The sequence below is a fragment of the Pan paniscus genome, chromosome 12, assembly GCF_029289425.2.
Source record: "Pan paniscus chromosome 12, NHGRI_mPanPan1-v2.0_pri, whole genome shotgun sequence".
NCBI classification, from domain to species: domain Eukaryota; kingdom Metazoa; phylum Chordata; class Mammalia; order Primates; family Hominidae; genus Pan; species Pan paniscus.
In genome coordinates, this window is record NC_073261.2 from 65,339,720 (window position 1) to 65,359,229 (window position 19,510).

The following is a 19,510-nucleotide window of genomic DNA, read 5'->3' on the forward strand; positions in this document are numbered from 1 at the left end:
TCTTGTGGGCATTTAGTGCTATAAATTTTCCTTTACACACTGCTTTAAATGTGTCCCAGAGATTCTGGTATGTTCTGTCTTTGTTTTCCTTGGTTTGAAAGAACATATTTCTGCCTTCATTTCGTTATTTACCCAGTAGTCATTCAGTAACAGGTTGTTCAGTCTCTATGTAGTTGTGTGGTTTTGAGTGTTTATTAATCCTGAGTTCTAGTTTGATTGCACTGTGGTCTGAGAGACAGTTTGTTGTGATTTCTGTTCTTTTAAATTTGCTGAGGAGTGTTTTACTTCCAATTGTGTGGTCAATTTTAGAATATGTGTGATGTGGTGCTGAGAAGAATGTATACTCTGTTGATTTGGGGTGTAGAGTTCTGTAGATGTCTATTAGGTCCGCTGGGTCCAGAGGTGAGTTCAAGTCCTGGATATCCTTGTTAACCTTTTGTCTCATTGATCTAATATTGACAGTGGGGTGTTAAAGTCTCCCATTATGATTGTGTGCGAGTCTAAGTCTCTTTGTAAGTCTCTAAGGACTTACTTTATGAATCTGGGTGCTCCTGTATTGGATGCATATATATTTAGGATAGTTAGCTCTTCTTGTTGAATTGATCCCTTTACCATTATGTAATGGCCTTGTCTCTTTTGATCTTTGTTTAAAGTCTGTTTTATCAGAGACTAGGATTGCAACTCCTGCTTTTTTTTTTGCTTTCCATTTGCTTGGTAGATCTTCCTCCATCCCTTTATTTTGAGCCTATGTGTGTCTTTGAACAAGAGATGGGTCTCCTGAATACAGCACACCCATGGGTCTTGACTCTTTATCCAATTTGCCAGTCTGTGTCTTTTAATTGGGGCATTTAGCCCATTTACATTTAAGGTTAACATTGTTATGTGTGAATCCGATCCTGTCATTCATTATGATGTTAACTGGTTATTTTGCCTGTTAATTGATGCAGTTTCTTCATAGCGTTGATGGTCTTTACAATTTGGCATGTTTTTGCAGTGGCTGGTACCAGTTGTTCCTTTCCATGTTTAGTGCTTCCTTCAGGAGCTTTTGTAAGGCAGGCCTGCTGGTGAAAAAATCTCTCAGCATTTGCTTGTCTGTAAAGGAATTTATTTCTCCTTCGCTTATGAAGCTCAGTTTGGCTGGATATGAGATTCTGGGTTGAAAATTCTTTTAAGAATGTTGAATATTGGCTCCCACTGTCTTCTGGCTTGTAGGGTTTCTGCTGAGAGCTGCTGTTAGTCTGATGGGCTTCCCTTTGTGGGTAATCCGGCCTTTCTCTCTGGCTGCTCTTAACATTTTTTCCTTCATTTCAACCTTGGTGAATCTGACAATTATGTGTCTTGGGGTTGCTCTTCTCGAGGAGTATCTTCGTGGTGTTCTCTGTATTTCCTGAATTTGAATGTTGGCCTGCCTTGCTAGTTAGGGAAGTTCTCCTGGATAATATCCTGAAGAGTGTTTTCTAACTTGGTTTCATTCTCCCTATCACTTTCCGGTACATCAATCAAACGTAGATTTGGTCTTTTCACATAGTCCCGTATTTCTTGGAGGCTTTGTTCATTTCTTTTCACTCTTTTTTCTCTAATCTTGTATTCTTGTTTTATTTCATTAATTTGATCTTCAATCACTGATATCCTTTCTTCCACTTGATTGAATCGGCTTTTTTTTTTTTTTTTTTTTAGATGGAGTTTCGCTCTTGTTGCCCAGGCTGGAGTGCAATGGTGTGATCTTGGCTCCCTGCAACCTCCGCCTGCTGGATTCAAGCAATTCTCCTGTCTCAGCCTCCCTAGTAGCTGGGATTACAGGCATGTGCCAACACGCCCGGCTAATTTTGTATTTTTAGTAGAGATGGGGTTTCTCCATGTTGGTCAGGCTGGTCTCGAACTCTCGACCTCAGGTGATCCGCCCGCCTTGGCCTCACAAAGTGCTGGGATTACAGGCGTGTGCCACCGTGCCTGGCCACTGAATCAGCTATTGAAGCTTGTGTGTGCATCATGAAGTTCTTGTGCTGTGGCTTTTAGCTCCATCAGGTCATTTAAGGTCTTCTGTACACTCTTTATTCTAGTTAGCCATTCATCTAACCTTTTTTCAAGGTTTTTAGCTTCCTTGCGACGGGTTAGAACATGCTCCTTTAGTTCGGAGACGTTTGTTATTACCAACCTTTGGAAGCCTACTTCTGTCAACTTGTCAAACTCATTCTCCATCCAGCTTTGTCCCCTTGCTGGCGAGCAGCTGCGATCCTTTGGCGAAGAGGCGCTCTGGTTTTTTGGAATTTTCAGGTTTTCTGCTCTGGTTTCTCCCCATCTTTGTAGTTTTATCTACCTTTGGTCTTTGATGTTGGCAACCTACAAATGGGGTTTTGGTGTGGATGTCCTTTTTGCTGATGTTGATGCTATTCCTTTCTGTTGTTAGTTTTCCTTCTAACAGTCAGGCCCCTCAGCTGCAGGTCTGTTGGAGTTTGCTTGGAGGTCCACTCCAGACCCTGTTTGCCTGGGTATCACCAGCAGAGGCTGTAGAACAGCAAATATTGCTGCCTGATCCTTCCTCTGCAAGCTTTGTCCCAGAAGGGCACCCGCCTGTTGAAGGTGTCTGTTGGCCCCTACTGTGAGGTGTCTCCCAGTCAGGCTACACAGGGGTCAGGGACCTGCTTGAGGAAGCAGTCTGCATTCTTGGAGCTCGCACACTGTGCTCAGAGAACCACTACTCTCTTCAGAGCTGTCAGACAGGGACGTTTAAGTTTGCAGAAGCTGTCTGCTGCCTTTTGTTCAGCTACGCCCTGCCCACAGAGGTGGAATCTAGAGAGGCAATAGTCCTTGCTGAGCTGTGGTGGGGTCCGCCCAGTTCGAGCTTCTGGGCTGCTTTGTTTACACTGTGAGCTACTCAAGCCTCAGCAATGGCAGATGCTGGCCCTGCCCCATCAAGCTGCAGCATTGCTGGTTGATCTCAGACTGCTGCACTAGTAGTGAGCAAGGCTCCGTGGGCATGGGACCTGCCGAGCCAGGCACAGGAGGGAATCTCCTGGTCTGCCAGTTGCGAGGACCATAGGAAAAGGGCTGTATTTGGGCAGGAGTGTACCATTCCTCCAGGTACAGTCACTCATGGCTTCCCTCGGCTAGGAAAGGGAAACCCCCTGACCCCTTGCGCTTCCTGGGTGAAGCGATGCCCTGCCCTGCTTCAGCTCGCCCTCTGTGGGCTGTACCCACTGTCCAACCAGTCCCAGTGAGATGAACTAGGTACCTCAGTTGGAGATGCACCCACCTTCTGCGTCGATCTTGCTGGGAGCTGCAGACCGGAGCTGTTCCTATTTGGCTATCTTGGAAGCGACTGCCCGCAAAAAGGTATTCTTTTTAAAACCTAAGTCGGCTGGGCGTGGTGGCTCATGCCTGTAATCCTAGCACTTTGGGAGGCTGAGGTGGGCAGACTGCCTGAGCTCAGGAGTTTGAGACCAGCCTGGGCAACACGGTGAAACCCCGTCTCTACTAAAATACAAAAAATTAACCGGGTGTGGTGGCCTACACCTGTAGTCCCAGCTACTCAGAAAGCTGAGGCAGGAGAATTGCTTTAACCCAGGAGGTGGAGGTTGCAGTGAGCTGAGATCGCGCCACTGCACTCCAGCCTGGGTGACAGAGCAAGACTCTGTCTCCCGAAGAAAAACAAAAAACAAAAAACAAAACAAAAAAAACACCTAAGTCAGGTCATATTACTCCTTTGCTCACAAATCTCCAGTGGCTTCCCATTTTGGAATAAAGGCCAATGTTCTTACACATGTCTACAACTTATACCATCTACTCCCTTCATCTCCTGCCACTAACACTTTGCTCCAATCACACTGGCCTTCCCGTTCCCATGATATGCCACTTACATACCTCTACATTTTTGCTGTTCCCTATGACTGAAAACACTCTTCCTTCAAAGAGCTGCAGGACTTACTCCCTTAACTCCTTCAGGGAGGCGTTCCCTGACTATATGTAGCACTGCAACCCCTGTTCCTCCTCCTGACACTCCCAAAATTCTTCCCGGTTTTGTTTTTTCCCCTATAGCACTTACCAGTACCTTCTGGCTTACTATATATTTTACTTATTTATTTACTGTTTCTCCCTATTAGACTGCCACAAAGGCAGAGATTTTTAGAATATATTTTATTCATTGCTATATCCCTAGCTCTGAGAATTCTTTGGTATGTAGTTGGCACCCAACAAATATTTATTGAGTTAATAAAACATTATCCTTCTAATAACCCAAATTTAAAGGTCTAGGACATTTTGATTTCTACTTTGCCTTTATATACCTCATTTAGTCAGTAACTACATCCTCTGAATCTATTATATGAATCCTGCTTCTCACACACTCTATTTTGGGTCTTCATTATCTCTCAAACAGTCTAATGCAAAAGTATCATTACTGATGCCCCCAAATTAATAAATATCTATTAAGTACCTTCTATGTGTCAAGCAGGTTAGACAGTAGGAATACAAAGGTGAATACAACCCAAATCCTTTATGAACTTTACCATCTAATTACAACGTGCTGACTTCTACTGATTTATCTTAAACCCTTCAGACTGACTTTTTCATTTACATGTATGTCAGTCTGCTTAAAAACAAAAACAAACATAAACTACCAAAAAACCATCCATTCCTTATGTAAAGATTAAGTCTCATAATGCCAATTAAGAGCTTCTACTATTAGCTTTCAACCTAATTTCTCAGCATTATTTCTTACTATCCAATGCAATACTATAGGACAACTACCAAATAAATCTCATATTTTCTGCCTATATACTTTTGTTCAAGCTGGTCTATCAGCTTGATAGTTTTTGTTTCTTTATCTAACTTTTGAAAGGTTGCCTAGCTTTCAAAAATCTAACTTAGATGCCATTTCTTCCTGGATACCACAGTAAAAAATGTTAGCTTCTCTTTTCTAAAGTGAGCTAATACTCTCTACTAGTTGAGAGAATATAGCTTAACATTCAACCAGTCCTGGTTTTGTTTATAGTTCTGCCTTATTAAAGATGTGACCCTAGGTAAGTGAGTTCTCTGGATCTCAGTTTTATCACTTGCAAAATGAGGATAATTCCTATCTCTTTGGATTGTTGAAATAATTAAATGAGATAAAACACACAAAATACCTAGCACAGTGTCTTGCATATTAAAAAAGGTTCAAGAAACCTTATGTCTCTCCCCAATTGTTATATTTCTTATCACACTTTCTGCCTCATTACCTGTATATGTGTCTTAAACCACCTCCCTTCCAATAAATTTTAGAAAGATAGGAATTATGCCCTATGTATCTTTGTATCCTCCACAGCACCAATTTCAGTACCTTGTAAACAGGTAATGTGCACTATTTAACTGAACAATAAACTAATCAGCAAGCCTATTTTTGCTATATATTCCTCTGCCAGTTTTGAAGCTCTTAACTGAAAATATAACTGGAAACAGTAAATACAAATCAATATAAAGAAAACTAACAAATCTATTCTTGAAATTTGAGATTGTTATATGGTATCTGAACCTGTTCCCTTACAGTTCTCTTACCTGTTACTTCATCACTGTGAGTAGACAATAGTTTCCAAATGAGGTAAGGACCACCAAGGATAACAGCAAAGAACAAGAATATTGGCCAAGATTTTGCTGAGGTAGCTGCTCGGTCCTCAGCACCAAGGCATGCCACAGTTCCTTCACTCTCTGCCCAGAGGTCTTCATTCTCAGAGTCTCTTCTTAAACCTAACATCCGCTGTAGCCGTCTGTAAAGATACCGTATAGTCCTAACTAACGCAAAAGCTGAAAACACTTTTGTAAAGTGTATTTTCAATCGGGAAAAGTGATTTGCTACATCCAATACAGCCCTGAAACTGTTATAGACAGCTGAAAAGGTAGCATCCATCATCATACTGACAGAGGCAAATGCATGCACAATACTTTCAATGGACTGAAATGCACCCCTGCTGCTTTCTTCAGCTTGCTGAACAAATCTACTGGGTGGAAGATCATCTACACGGAGGCGGTTGTAGCCCAGCCCATTATATCCATAACTATAAGGACTATAGCCTCCATAAAATGAATTTCCATAGGCACCATATCCAGAAGAAAATGAACTGTAAGCAGGTCTAAAAGTGTTCACACTGCTACTTCCTGTCTGCTGTGATGGCCTTGGAAGAATAGGTGGGGGCACTCTGGTAAGTGCTGGTTGTCCAGGTCTTGTCATTAAAGTAGGACCCAAATCAGCAGATCTAAAACCAAAAAAGATTCAAAACAGTTATTTAAGCATACAATAAATTCAATTCAAAGTAAGTATTAAACATCTCCTATATACCTGGTGCTATGACAAATTCTACTGAAGACTGATTAATTGATTTAGAGACAGGGTCTCACTCTGTTGCCCAAGCTGGAGTGTAGTAGCACAATCAAAAGCTCACTGTAGCCTCAACCTCCCAGGCTCAAGTGATCCTCCCACCTCAGCCTCCTGAGCAGTTGGGACTACAGGTGCATGCCACCACACCTGGCTAATTTTTTATATTTTTTGTAGAGATGGGGTTTCACCATGTTGCCCAGGCTGGTCTCAAACTCCTGGGCTCAAACGATCCACCTGCCTTGGTTTCCTAAAGTGCTGGGATTACAGGTGTGAGCCACTGTGCCCAGGCATCACTTTAAAGTTTAAAATTTAATAGGTTTTAGTACACTCACAGAGGTGTGTAACTATCACCATGTCTAATTCAGAAGATTTTCATCACCTCAAAAAAGAAACCCCATATTCATTAGCAGCTATTCCCCATTTCCTGCCCACCCCTCCACCCATCTTTGGCAACCATGAATCTACCTTCTGTCCCTCGGTTTGTCTATTCTGGACATTTCATATATAGTTAATTCTTGTTATTTAAGATAGTTATATCCTGTAAAGTTGCTGTGAACTCTGAATCAGCAGATACCAAATCACTGCTTCTTTCATCAACCAATCAATACATATACTTATTTTATATGTTTCTGTTTAAAGTCACTTTATTCCAGGTATATTGTTAACTCATTAACAACTCATGGCCAACAGCACAATAGCCCATGCCTGAATGAAGCTTATCTAACACCTGTATTTTCTCTGTAAGGCACACTACAGCCTTCTTGTGCTTAGGAACACTAGAGATCACTTCAGCACTATGCTTGGGGGCCATTTTAGACAGCAAAATCACCATAAAAAAAGTGTGAAAAAACCTGGCACTAAACAGACTTTGATAAGGACAACTGTTTACAGCATGAGAGCTGAAATAAGAAACCAGAGTGTTGCTTTTTTGTCTCTCAGTTGCCCCTCAGTTGTCAGCTGAGGGACAACTCAGATTTTTACCTGATGTACGTTTGTCCTCAAATGACTGTGATAGTGCCAGGAATATTGATTTTCAGATTACAAATAAATTTTAGTGAGCAGACCAATTTGAAAATACAGAATCCACAAATAATGAGGATCTATGGTAAATGGACTCATACAATACGTAGTATTTTGTGACTGGCTTCTTTCACTTAGCATAATGTTTCCAGAGTTTATCCATTTTATAGCATGTATCAGCACAGGCAGCCCTTGGTATCTGTGGGGGAGTGGTTTCAAAATCTCCTTCAGATACCAAAATCCATGAATGCTCAAGTCCTTAATATAAAATAGTATAGCATTTGCATATAACCTATGCACATCCTCCTGTATACTTAAAATCATCTCTAGCTTATAGTATCTAATACACTGTAAATGTATGTAATTACTTATACTGTAGTGTTTAGGAAATAATGACAAGGAATAAAGTCTGTACATGTTCAGTACAGATGCAGTTTTTTTTTTTCTGAATACTTTTTTTTTTTTTAAGAGACAGGGTCTCACTCTATTGTCCAGGCTAGAGTGTTGTGGCATGATCATAGCTCACCGCAGCCTCCAACTCCTGGCCTCAAGTGATCCTCCCACCTCAGCCTCCCCAAATTACAGGTGTTAGCCAACACGTCTGGCCTATTTTCTGAATATTTTTGATCCACAGTTGGTTGATCAGATGTGGAAGGCCAACTGTATTTCATTCATTTTTATTGCCAAATTATATTTATTCACACATCAGCTTATGTATATTGGGGCTGTTTTTACTTCTTGGCTATTACAAATAATGCTGCAATGACCACTTATGTACAAGTTTTTGTACGGACATGTTTGCTGGGTTATATGGAAACTCTACATTTAGCCTTTTGAGGAACTGCCAGATTGTGTTCCAAAGCAACTGTATCATTTTACATTCTCGCCAATGTATGAGGGTTTCCAATTTCTCCACATCCTTGGCCACATCTGCTCTTATATTTTTCATTATAGCTATCCTAGTGGGCGTGAGGTGGTATTTCACTGTGGTTTTAATTTGCATTTTCTTGACGGCTAATGATGTTGAGCATATTTTCATGTGCTTATTGGTCGTTTTACAATCTTATTTGGAAAAATATGTATTCAGATACTTTGCCCACTTTTAAGTTCGCCTTTTTTTTTTTTTTTTTGGAGACAGGGTCTCCCTCTGTCATTGAGGTTGGAGTGCAGAGGCGCAAACACGGCTCAAGTAGTCCTTCTGCCTCAGCTTCCTATGTAGGTGAGACCACCACTCCCGGCTAACTTTTTGGTAGAGATGAGGGTCCCACTTTGTTGCCCAGGCTGGTCTCAAATACCTGGGTTCAAGCAATCCTTCTACTTCTGCCTCTCAAAGTGCTGGGATTACAGGCATGAGCCATTGTACTTGGCTTAGCCTTTTTATCACTGCTTTTTAAATTATTGTGCTACATGAGTCAAAAATATCTTAAAAAATTTTTTTGAACAAAAATTCAATTAAGGCTCACACACTGCATTTGGTTGTTTTGTTTCCTTTCTTTTCTAAATGAGAACAATCCCATTTTTTCAAATATCCCTGACCTTCTAAAGAGTCAACCCAGTTTTTTTCTAGAAATGTCCTACCCCCAGCCCAGGCATGGTGGCTCATGCCTGTAATCCCAGCACTTTGGGAGGCTGAGGCAGGCGGATCCCCTCAGGTTAGGAGTTCGAGACCAGCCTGGCCAACATGGTGAAACCCCGTCTCTACTAAAAATACAAAAATTAGCCGGACGTGGTGGTGGGTGCCTGTAGTCCCAGCTACCCGGGAGGCTGAGGGAGAATCGCTTGAACCCCGGAGGCGGATGTTCCAGTGAGCTGAGATCATACCACTGCCCTCCAGTCTGGGTGACACAGTGAGACTCTGTTTCAAAAAAAAAAAAAGAAAAGAAAAGAAAGAAATGTCCTGCCCCCAGATTTGTGTTTCCCCCAAGTGTTGTTTAACTTGTACTCTTATTTCACCTCCTATTAAATTAAGATTGCATTTAACGGTTTGATTGCAATCAGGTTCAATATTTTTTGGCAAGAATAATTCATAAGTGATATTGTTTACTTCACACAGTATTACTTTAGGAGGCGCATTTGTGAAGCTAAATTTGATTAGTTGGTTAAGGAGGTGACTATTAGATCTTTCCATTAAAATGTATCTTTCCCTTTGTAATTAGTATATAATCTATGGGATGACAGTTTTGTACCACAAATATTCTATTCCTCAGCAACTGTTCATTTGATAGTTTAGCATCCATTCATCATCCTTGCCTGAAACAAATATTAGATGTAGAACTGCAAAATGGTAATTTTCTAATCCAGGCTAAAGTTTTAATTTAGACTTGTATCGTAATATTATAAACAAGCTACTAGAACTCTATTTTTTTTTCTTTTATTGGATCTGATATTTAAAAATGGAACAAAACTTAAAAGGAGCCAGTGAACGGCCAGATAGTGCAGTGCATTCAGGCTTTGATGAAACAGTTCTGCTCCCAAGTATAAGCAATAATAGAGAAAACAGAGAGACAAACAAACAGACATTATCTAGATTTAACACAAGACAGACTTATGGAAGAGAAACTAAACAGAAATGTAAAATGGTAAGGAGGGCTGAAGCTACAGGCCTACTCAATTCTGGTTCTGTAATCAGGCAGTGACAGCCAAGATGCAGGCTTCAATGAAGTAACAAAAACGAAAAGTGCTCAATTAAAATGGAACCAGTTCAATGCTTGAGGCCGGGAGTGAGGATGTGCCACCTTGGCTCCTACAAAGAGATTATAAAATTTGCTGATGACAGTTTAATATTTTGAAAGTTACAGAACTAAGAGAGGGAGAGGACTGTGATAAGGCCTCCAGCCCAGGAAATGAAACAACTGACCGACTTGATGTGTGATATCCTTAATCTAACTCGCTGTTTTTGTGTGTGTGTGTGTGTGTGTGTTTTTTTTTTTTTTTTTTGAGACAGAGTCTCACTCTGTCACCCAAGCTGGAGTTCAGTGGTGCAATCATGGCTCACTGCAACCTCAAACTCCTAGGCTCAAGCGATCCCTCCCACCTCAGCTTCCCAAGTAGCTGGGACTACAGGCGTGCACCACCATGCCTGCCTTTTTTTTTTTTTTTTTTTTTTTTTTGATATTTTTTGTAGAAATGGGTTCTCGCTACATCTTGAGAGGCTGGTTTCCAACTCCTGGGCTCAAGCAATCCTCCTGCCTTGGCCTCCCAAAGAGCTAAGATTACAGGTGTGAGCCACCATGCCCAGTCTGACCCACTGTTTTTACACCTGATTCTTACCTAAGTGGTAGGTAGAGGGAACAGGGAGAGGCAACAGGACACCTATTAGATAGAGAGAGGGGAACATGGAAGAGGGAAAGGAGAGAAAATAGAACTCCAAAATTACTACTCAAAATGACCATCTCAAAAATGCCACACACATGAAGAAATAAAAACACTAAGAAACAAAGCCAACAAAAATCAGCAAGTATAAAACCCAATTTAAAAAAACTAATTTCATATAACAGCTCAGGAATGATTTTAGATATGTTAAAAATTATGAGAGAGAGAAATGAAATAATATCTGTGAAATAAAAATTGAAATTAAATAAAAACATTTAAATATTTTAAAAATTCCATTAGAAATCTTAGAAAAGGTGGCCACAGGCCAGGTGTGGTGGCTCATGTTTGCAATCCCAGCACTTTGGGAGGCTGAGGTGGGTGGATCACGATGTCAGGAGTTCAAGACCAGCCTGGCCAAGATGGTGAAATACTGTCTCTACTAAAAATACAAAAATTAGCCACGCGTGGTGGTGGGCGCCTGTAATCCCAGCTCCTCAGGTGGCTAAAGCAGAGAATTGCTTGAACCTGGGAAGCGGACGGAGGTTGAGGTGAGCCGAGATAGCACCACTGCACTCCAGCCTGGGCGACAGAGTGAGACTCCGTCTCAAAAAAAAAAAAAAAAAAAAAAAAAAAGAAAAGGTGGCCACAGCCACTGGAACCGTTTTTCAACTACCGGTCAAGAAGAAAATTAGCTGCTGTACACTAAGGAGCAGAGTGGAAATACAGAACTTGGGAATTCTATTTTAAGTAATGGTTGTCGAGGTAATTAGATTAACCCTCCCAATGAACTAGAAGGGAAGGAAATAGGAAGGAATTCTGTTTAAAGCATTAGAGAACGAGGCACCGAAGAATTCTGGAGACAAAATCAAGGAGGAAAAAAAAACCCAGAGAGCCAGATCTTTTCAGGCGTTTCTCTAGAAACCAGGGCCAATTCCAGAAGAGATGGTTGACAGGATGAGAAGCTGGGCAGAGATTTTAAGACTCCCTGGGCTAAGGAGCCATAAACTGGAGTTCAGAACCCTAAAGAGGAAGGCCATAGGGAACCCTCACACTTCAGATTGGGACCTTAAAAAGGGAAATATGCTAGTAGAAAGGGTGAAAAGGTTAACAGGAAATGGACTAACTGGCAGGAATGAAAACCAAGTTTTAAATCAGCTCAATCCTTTATTGGATTAAAGTGATTCTAGATTGTTAGTGGCCTAACATTCTGGTCAAAAGGAAAAGTCTTTAGAGAAAGATATCCTTAGGCCTCAAATCACATTAAACTGTCTATATACAATGTGCAGCTCTCATTAAAAAATAAACGGGCTTGGCTGGGCATGGTGGCTCACTCCTATAATCCCAGCACTTTGGGAGGCCGAGGTAGGTGGGTCACTTGAATCCAAGAGTTCGAGACCAGCCTGTCCAGCATGGCGAAACCCTGTCTCTACTAAAAATACAAAAATTAGCCAGGTGTGGTGGCGAATGCCTGTAATCCCAGCTACTCAGGTGGCTGAAGCACAAGAATCACTCGAACCTGGGTGACAGGGGTTGTAGTGAGCCGAGATTGTACCACTGCACTCCAGCCTGGGCAACAGAGCAAGACTCTGTCTTAATAATAATGATAATAATAATAATGATAGGGCTTACATAACAAAATTATGGGTGGATCATGAGGTTAGGAGTTCAAGACCAGCCTGGCCAAGATGGTGAAACCCCGACTCTATTAAAAACTATAAAAAATTAGCTGGGTGCAGTGGCAGGTGCCTGTAATCCCAGCTACGGGGGAGGCTCAGGCAGGAGAAATGCTTGAACCTGGGTGGCAGAGGTTGCAATGAGCCGAGATCGCGCCACTGCACTCCAGCCTGGGTAACAGAGTGAGACTGTCTCAAAAACAAAACAAACAAACAAAAAAAGAAACTTCAGATAATACAAAGAGCTCCAAAGGGGATCTAGATAATAGAGTTATTATAGACTTATTAGGCAGAAACTTTAAACAACTGTGTTGAATATATTCAAATAAAAAAGGCAAGACTGGGATTTTCCAAAAGAAAATAGGAACTATAATATAAAGCAGGACCAAATGAAGATTCTACAACTAAAAACCAAACCAAACCAAACCAAACCTGAAATTATGAACTCAATGACTGTTTTTTTTGTTTTTGTTTTTGTTCTTAGATGGAGTCTCACTCTGTTGCCCAGGCTGGACTGCAGTGGCGTGATCTCGGCTCACTGCAAGCTCAGCCTCCAGGGTTCATACCATTCTCCGGCCTCAGCCTCCTGAGTAGCTGGGACTACAGGCGCCCACCACCACGCCCAGCTAATTTTTTGTATTTTCAGTAGAGACGGGGCTTCACCATGTTAGCCAGGATGGTCTCGATCTCCTGACCTCATGATCCACCCGCCTCGGCCTCCCAAAGTGCTGGGATTACAGGCATGAGCCACTGCACCCGGCCTCAATGACTGGTTTAATACCAGATTAGACACAGTGAAAGAAAAATATCAGTGAACTAGGAAAGAGATGGGAAGAAAATACCCAGAATGAAGCATAAGAAACAGAAGGATAAATACAGAAAAGAGAGTAAGATACAGGGAGTATAGTGACATATGGGGTAATATGCAAGTTGAGTTAAAGGAGTAAAGTGACAATAGATAGAAACCATATTTAAAGAAATAATGGCTTAAAGTTTTCTGGAATTAATAAGAGGCATCAAAGTCAGATTCAAGTATCCCTGTGAATTCCACCCAGGATAATACAAAGAAGACCACACTGAGGCCTAACAAAGCAAACTGCTGAAAACTAAAACAGAGAAAAAATATTGAAAGCAACCAGATCGGGGGTGGGGTAAGATTCTTTTTAAAGGAGCAAAGAATAAGACAGAGATGGTGAGGGAGTGGTGGCTCATGCCTGTAATCCCAGCATTTTGGGAGACCTAGGTGGGAAGATCACTTGAGCCTAGGAATTTAAGATCGGCCTTGGCAACATGGCAAAAACCCATCTCTACAAAAAATACAAAAATTAGCTGGGCGTTGTGGCACTTACCTGTGGTCCCAGCCACTCGGGAGGCTGAGGTGGGAGGACTGCTTGAGCCCTGGGAGGTGGAAGCTGCAGTGAGGTGTGATTGCGTCACCACACTCCAGCCTGGTGACAGAGTGAAACTTATTTCAAAACAAACAAACAAACAAACAAAACAAAAGACAGAGATGGCCAAAAAGTCAAGAGAGCTGACAAAAAAAAAAAAAAAAAGAAGTCAGGAAAAACTTAGGTCCCTTGATGACAATGTTGAGAAGGCAGATCTCTAGACTTCTTGCTAACTAAACAATAAATGTCTTAATAGTCCAAATCACAGTGAGTCAGATACTGTTACTTATAGCAGACACTATTCCCGATATAATGCTTAACAGAAGAAGAGACAGTAAAGACTAGTGTTCAAACAAAACTTAAAATAATATTTAAAGGTATAATTGATGAGCATTTTCCTGAATTAAAAAAAGAAATGAATCCTCAGACTGAATACTGTGGATACTAAGCAGGAAGAAAAAAAAAATATGTGTGTGTGTGTGTGTGTGTGTGTCTGTCTGTATATTCCTACCTGGTTACAATATAATAAAGCTAGAGGACCAAACGTATCAAGGCTACTAAGGAGAAGGCAGTCTGCCTATAAAGAAATGAATTAGGCCAGGTGAGATGGCTCACGCCTGTAATCCCAGCATTTTGGGAGGCTGAGGTGAGAGGATTGCTTGAGCCCAGGAGTTCGAGACCAGCCTGGGAAACAAGGCAAAACTCCATCTCTACTAAAAATATAAAAATTAGTTGGGCATGGTGGCATGCACCTGTAGTCCCAGCTACTCAGGAGGCTGAGGCAGGAGGACCACTTAATCCCAGGATGTAGAAGCTGCAGTGAGCCATGACTGCACCACTGCACTCCAGCCCGGGTGGCAGAGTGAGACACTGTCTAAAAAAAAAAAAGAAATTAGACTCAACAGAAAAATCTATCTAGCTATAAAACTTTGATACAAAACCAGAATAGTACAAAGAAAAAAAATTCAATTTCACCTAGGAACATGTATGCAACAGTCTCACAATATTAGAATAGAGTTCTTTTTCTTTTTGGAGACAGGGTCTTGCTATGTCACCCAGGCTGGAGTGCAGTGGTATGATGACAGCTCACTGCAGCCTTGAACTCCTGGACTCAAAGGGATCCTCCCACCTCAGCCTCCCTAGTGGCTAGGACTACAGGCACACACCACTACACCTGGCCAATTTTAAAATTTTTTATAGACAGAGTCTTGCTATGTTGCTCAGACTAGTCTTGAACTTCCGGCCTCAAGCAATCCTCCTGCCCCGGCCTTCCAAAATGCTGGGATTACAAATGTGAACCACTCCAACTGGCTTAGAATAGAATTTAGAATTGCATATCAGAAAAAAATCAAGACTAATCAAAGTTCATTGAGAAATGCAAGGATGGTTCAACAATAGAAGGTTGATACAATAAACAACATTTTCTCTAATCTTGTCTTCTCACTTTATTTCATCAATTTGATCTTCAATTACTGATATCCTTTTTTCCACTTCATTGAATCAGCTATTGAAGCTTGTGCGTGCATCACGAAGTTCTTGTGCCATGGTTTTCAGCTCCATCAGGTCATTTAAGGTCTTCTCTACACTGTTTATTCTAGTAAGCCATTCATCTAACCTTTTTTCAAGGTTTTTAGCTTCTTTGCTACGGGTTAGAACATGCTCCTTTAGCTCGGAGAAGTTTGTTATTGCCGACCTTCTGAAGCCTACTTCTGTCAACTCATCAAAGTCATTCTCTGTCCAGCTTTGTTCCGTTGCTGGCAAGGAGCTGCAATCCTTTGGAGGAGATGAGGTGCTCTGATTTTTAGAATTTTCAGCTTTTCTGCTCTGGTTTCTCCCCATCTTTGTGGTTTTATCTACCTTTGGTCTTTGATGTTGGTAACCAACAAATGGGGTTTTGGTGTGGATGTCCTTTTTGTTGATGTTGAAGCTATTCCTTTCTGTCTACTAGTTTTCCTTCTAATGGTCACGTCCCTCAGCTGCAGGTCTGTTGGAGTTTGCTGGAGGTCCACTGCAGACCCTGTTTGCCTGGGTATCACCAGCAGAGGCTACAGAACAGCAAATATTGCTGCCTGATCCTTCCTCTGGAAGCTTTGTCCCAGAGGGACACCTGCCTGTTTGAGGTGTCTGTCAGCCCCTACTGGGAGGTGTTTCCCAGTCAGGCTACACGGGGGTCAGGGACCCACTTGAGGAGGCCGTCTGTCCGTTCTCAGAGCTCAAACACCGTGCTGGGAGAACCACTGCTCTCTTCAGAGCTATCAGACAGGGAAGTTTAAGTCCACAGAAGTTTCTGCTGCCTTTTGTTCAGCTATGCCCTGCCCACAGAGCTGAAGTCTATGGAGGCAGTAGGCCTTGCTGAGCTGCAGTGGGCTCCTCCCAGTTCAAGCTTCCTTGGCGCTCTGTTTACCTACTCAAGCCTCAGCAATGGTGGATTCCCCTCCCCCTGCCAGGCTGCTGACTCGCAGGTTGATCTCAGACTGCTGTGCTAGCACTGAGCAAGGCTCCATGGGTATAGGACCCGTCAAGCCAGGCATGGGAGAGAATCTCCTGGTCTGCTAGTTGCTAAGACTGTGGAAAAAGCCCACTATTTGGGCAGAAGTGTCCCATTTTTCCAGGTATAGTCTGTCACGGCATCCCTTGGTTAGGAAAGGGAAATCCCCCAATCCCTTGCGCTTCCTGGGTGAGGCGATGCCCCGCCTCGATTCGGCTCACCCTCCATGGGGTGCACCCAGTGTTCAACCAGTCCCAGTGAGATGAACCAGGTACCTCAGTTGGAAATGCAGAAATCACCCGTCCTGTGTGTCAATCACACTGGGAGCTGCAGACCAGAGCTGTTCCTATTCCCACATTTTCATACTAAAGCGAAAATACATACAATGGTCTCAACAGATGCAGAAAAGCCATTCATAAAATTTAATATTTCTTCACGATAAAAATCTGAGCAAGGTAAGGGCTGGGCGTAGTGGCTCACACCTGTAATCTCAGCACTTTGGGAGGCCTAGGTGGGCAGATCACCTGAGGTCAGGAGTTCAAGACCAGCCTGGCCAACATAGTGAAACCCCATCTCTATTAAAAATACAAAAATTAGCTGGGCGGAGTGGCACGCGCCTGTAGTCTCAACTGTCCGGGAGACTGAGGCAGGAGAATCACTTGAACCCAGGAGGTAGAGGTTGCCATGAGCCAAGATTGCCTCTCTGCACTCCAGCCTGGGAGACACAGTGAGACTCCATCTCAAACAAAAATAAAAATGAAATAAAAATAAAATAAAATAAATCTGAGCAAGGTAGAGAGAGAGAATTTTGACAAGATATCTATCAAAAACAAAAAGCAAACTTCACATTTAACAGTAAAACTTCAGAAGCACTCCAGTGGAAGTCAGGACCAATACAAGGATGCTAGCTTATCTGTAAATGACAGAACTGGCTACACAAAACTAAAGAGAATTTCAACCAAACCATCAGAACTAATTAAGAGTTTGAGATTATGCTGTACATAATATTTACATTAAAAAAAATCAATAGCATTCTGCCATACCAGTTAATAACCAACTGGAAAATGTAAAAGGAAAAAAGAAAGCCCATTTGCAACTACTACAGCAAAAATAATCTAGGAATAAAAAATAAAATATGGAAAAAAATTTCATGGAGGTAATTATAGGTTTTTTGTTGTTGTTGTTGTTTGAGATGGAGTCTCCCTCTGTTGCCCAGGCTGCAGTGCAGTGGCGTGATCTTGGCTCACTGCAAGCTCCGCCTCGTGGGTTCACGCCATTCTCCTGCCTCAGCCTCCTGATTAGCTGGGACTACAGGCGCCCGCCACCGCACCCAGCTAATGTTTTTTTGTATTTTTAGTAGAGACAGGGTTTCACCGAGTTAGCCAGGATGGTCTCGATCTCCTGACCTCGTGATCTGCCCGCCCAGTCTCCCAAAGTGGATAATTATAAGATATTTAAGGCAAAAAGATAAATTCCCACCAATTGTAGCTTATACAATATTCATGGAATAAAAACTTACTTGATCCATAAATTCAGCTCAGTTCCAATAAAAATCCCAGTAAGTCTTTTTATAAAGGACTAAGTGTAACGAGCGCAATTACAAAGAGCAGCAATGTGTGGAAACTCTTGACATACTACATATCAAGACTTATAAAATTCTGTAATTAAGATAGTGTGGTGCTAGTAGAAAGTCAGAAAATGCCCAAAACAGAACTACATATTTAGGAAACCTTGATATGACATAGATGGCATTATAAACTAAGAATAGACTACTCAATAAATGGTGCTGCGACAATTAGTTACCTATATGGAAAAAAAAATAGATTTTTATACAAAGTCAGTTCCATGTGGATTAAATGCAAATGAGAAAACCAGAAGATTTAAAAGAAAACATACAGAAAAACTGTCCTGATCTAGGTAGACAGGATTTCTTAACCAAGACAAAAAGCATAAACAATAAAATATGACAATTTTGGCTGTATTAAAATCAAAAACATCTGTACAAAAAATTAAACATAAATATAAAGAAAAGAAGCCACACAGTGAAAAATATTAGCAAAATGTAGTAACAAAAAAGGATTAGTTTAACAATACTCTTACAAATTGGTAAGCAAAGATAAAGCCAATAGAAAATTGGGCAACAGAAAAAACAAAAACAGATACAAAAAATAATATATAAATAGTAACATGTAATTAGATATAAAATATATATTATTGTTACATTGTTAAGTTTTAGATATAAAATGCATATAAATAGCACAAACCTAAGTACTAAAATATAAAAACATTACTGGGTATGCGAAACACCAAATAAGGACAATAGTCACCACTATAAAGAAGAATGGGAGAGTTTAACCGTCTTTTATTTTGAAAAATTCGACATAAGTCTGGCAAATGTTAACATTGTTTAAAGTTGAGTAGTGAATATATAGGTATTATCTTACTCTCTACTGGTCTCTGTGTTTAAAATATTTCACGATAAAGTGGGAAAATGCTTAATTTTACATAAAAAGAACTTTAACAGATGCAAAAAATAAAACCTCTCATTCGACAAGCAGCCTAAATGGGGAAAAAAGAACCCACTCAAAAAAAAGGTAGCAGATAATGTCACCGTGGCTTACCAGCCTAATCAAACTTATTACTTGTTATGTATATATCCTTATTAAACTAAGTCGTTACTGTGTTAAAGCATTTTAGTGTTTAAATAAAAGATTTCAGAATACAGCAGAAATACATTCCAATATGTTGGGGTTTTTACGCTTAGGAAAACCTACAATAGTAGGCGATTTGACATTTGAATCACACCTATCTGAATTAAGATGTCCAGCACTACCAAACAAAAGCCACACGAGGCCACGAAACACTCCCAACTCTGCACGTTTTAGCCTTTTTAAAGTCCTAGAAACCAACTGATACTGATTAAAAACCAAACAAAAAAAAAATACAGGCCTCAGAAAAATACACTATTTTGCACACAAAGGCCATCCATAGGCCTCAGATCTAGAACTCCTGCTTTAAAGTTGCTTCTCCAATCTCGATCCGAAACGCTGGCTGAGTTATGCTGGAAAAGAATGCAAAGTGTACGGGGCTTGAGTTCCAGTTGCGTAAAACCTTTCCGGCTTTCAGCAACTTCTCGAGAGATTAACACCTTTAAGGAGAGACTTTGCTCCCTGTCGATGCCGTGGCTGGACAAATGCCGCTCTCAACTGCTACAGACCAAAGTCTACGCTTTAAAGATAGAGAAGCCATTCTGTCAAAGTGAAAACAAGCGGTAGGTAGG

The 19,510-nt window shown here is 41.2% G+C and overlaps 2 protein-coding genes across 3 annotated transcripts in view; one reads left to right on the forward strand and one right to left on the reverse strand.

Moving 5' to 3' along the window:
• PEX13 (peroxisomal biogenesis factor 13) overlaps positions 1 to 19,510 on the reverse strand; it is a 34,557-nt gene that overhangs the window by 14,636 nt on the left and 411 nt on the right. For both annotated transcript variants that reach the window (XM_003830866.5, XM_063594935.1), the window contains exon 2: positions 5,533 to 6,227. In XM_003830866.5, the coding sequence (XP_003830914.3) occupies positions 5,533 to 6,227 (695 nt within the window). The remainder of the gene's footprint in view (positions 1 to 5,532; positions 6,228 to 19,510) is intronic.
• Positions 6,257 to 19,510, forward strand: part of PUS10 (pseudouridine synthase 10) — a 91,048-nt gene continuing 77,794 nt past the window's right edge. Inside the window, exon 1 of the mRNA XM_063594932.1 lies at positions 6,257 to 19,501. The gene's annotated coding sequence lies outside the window, so the exon portion shown is untranslated. The remainder of the gene's footprint in view (positions 19,502 to 19,510) is intronic.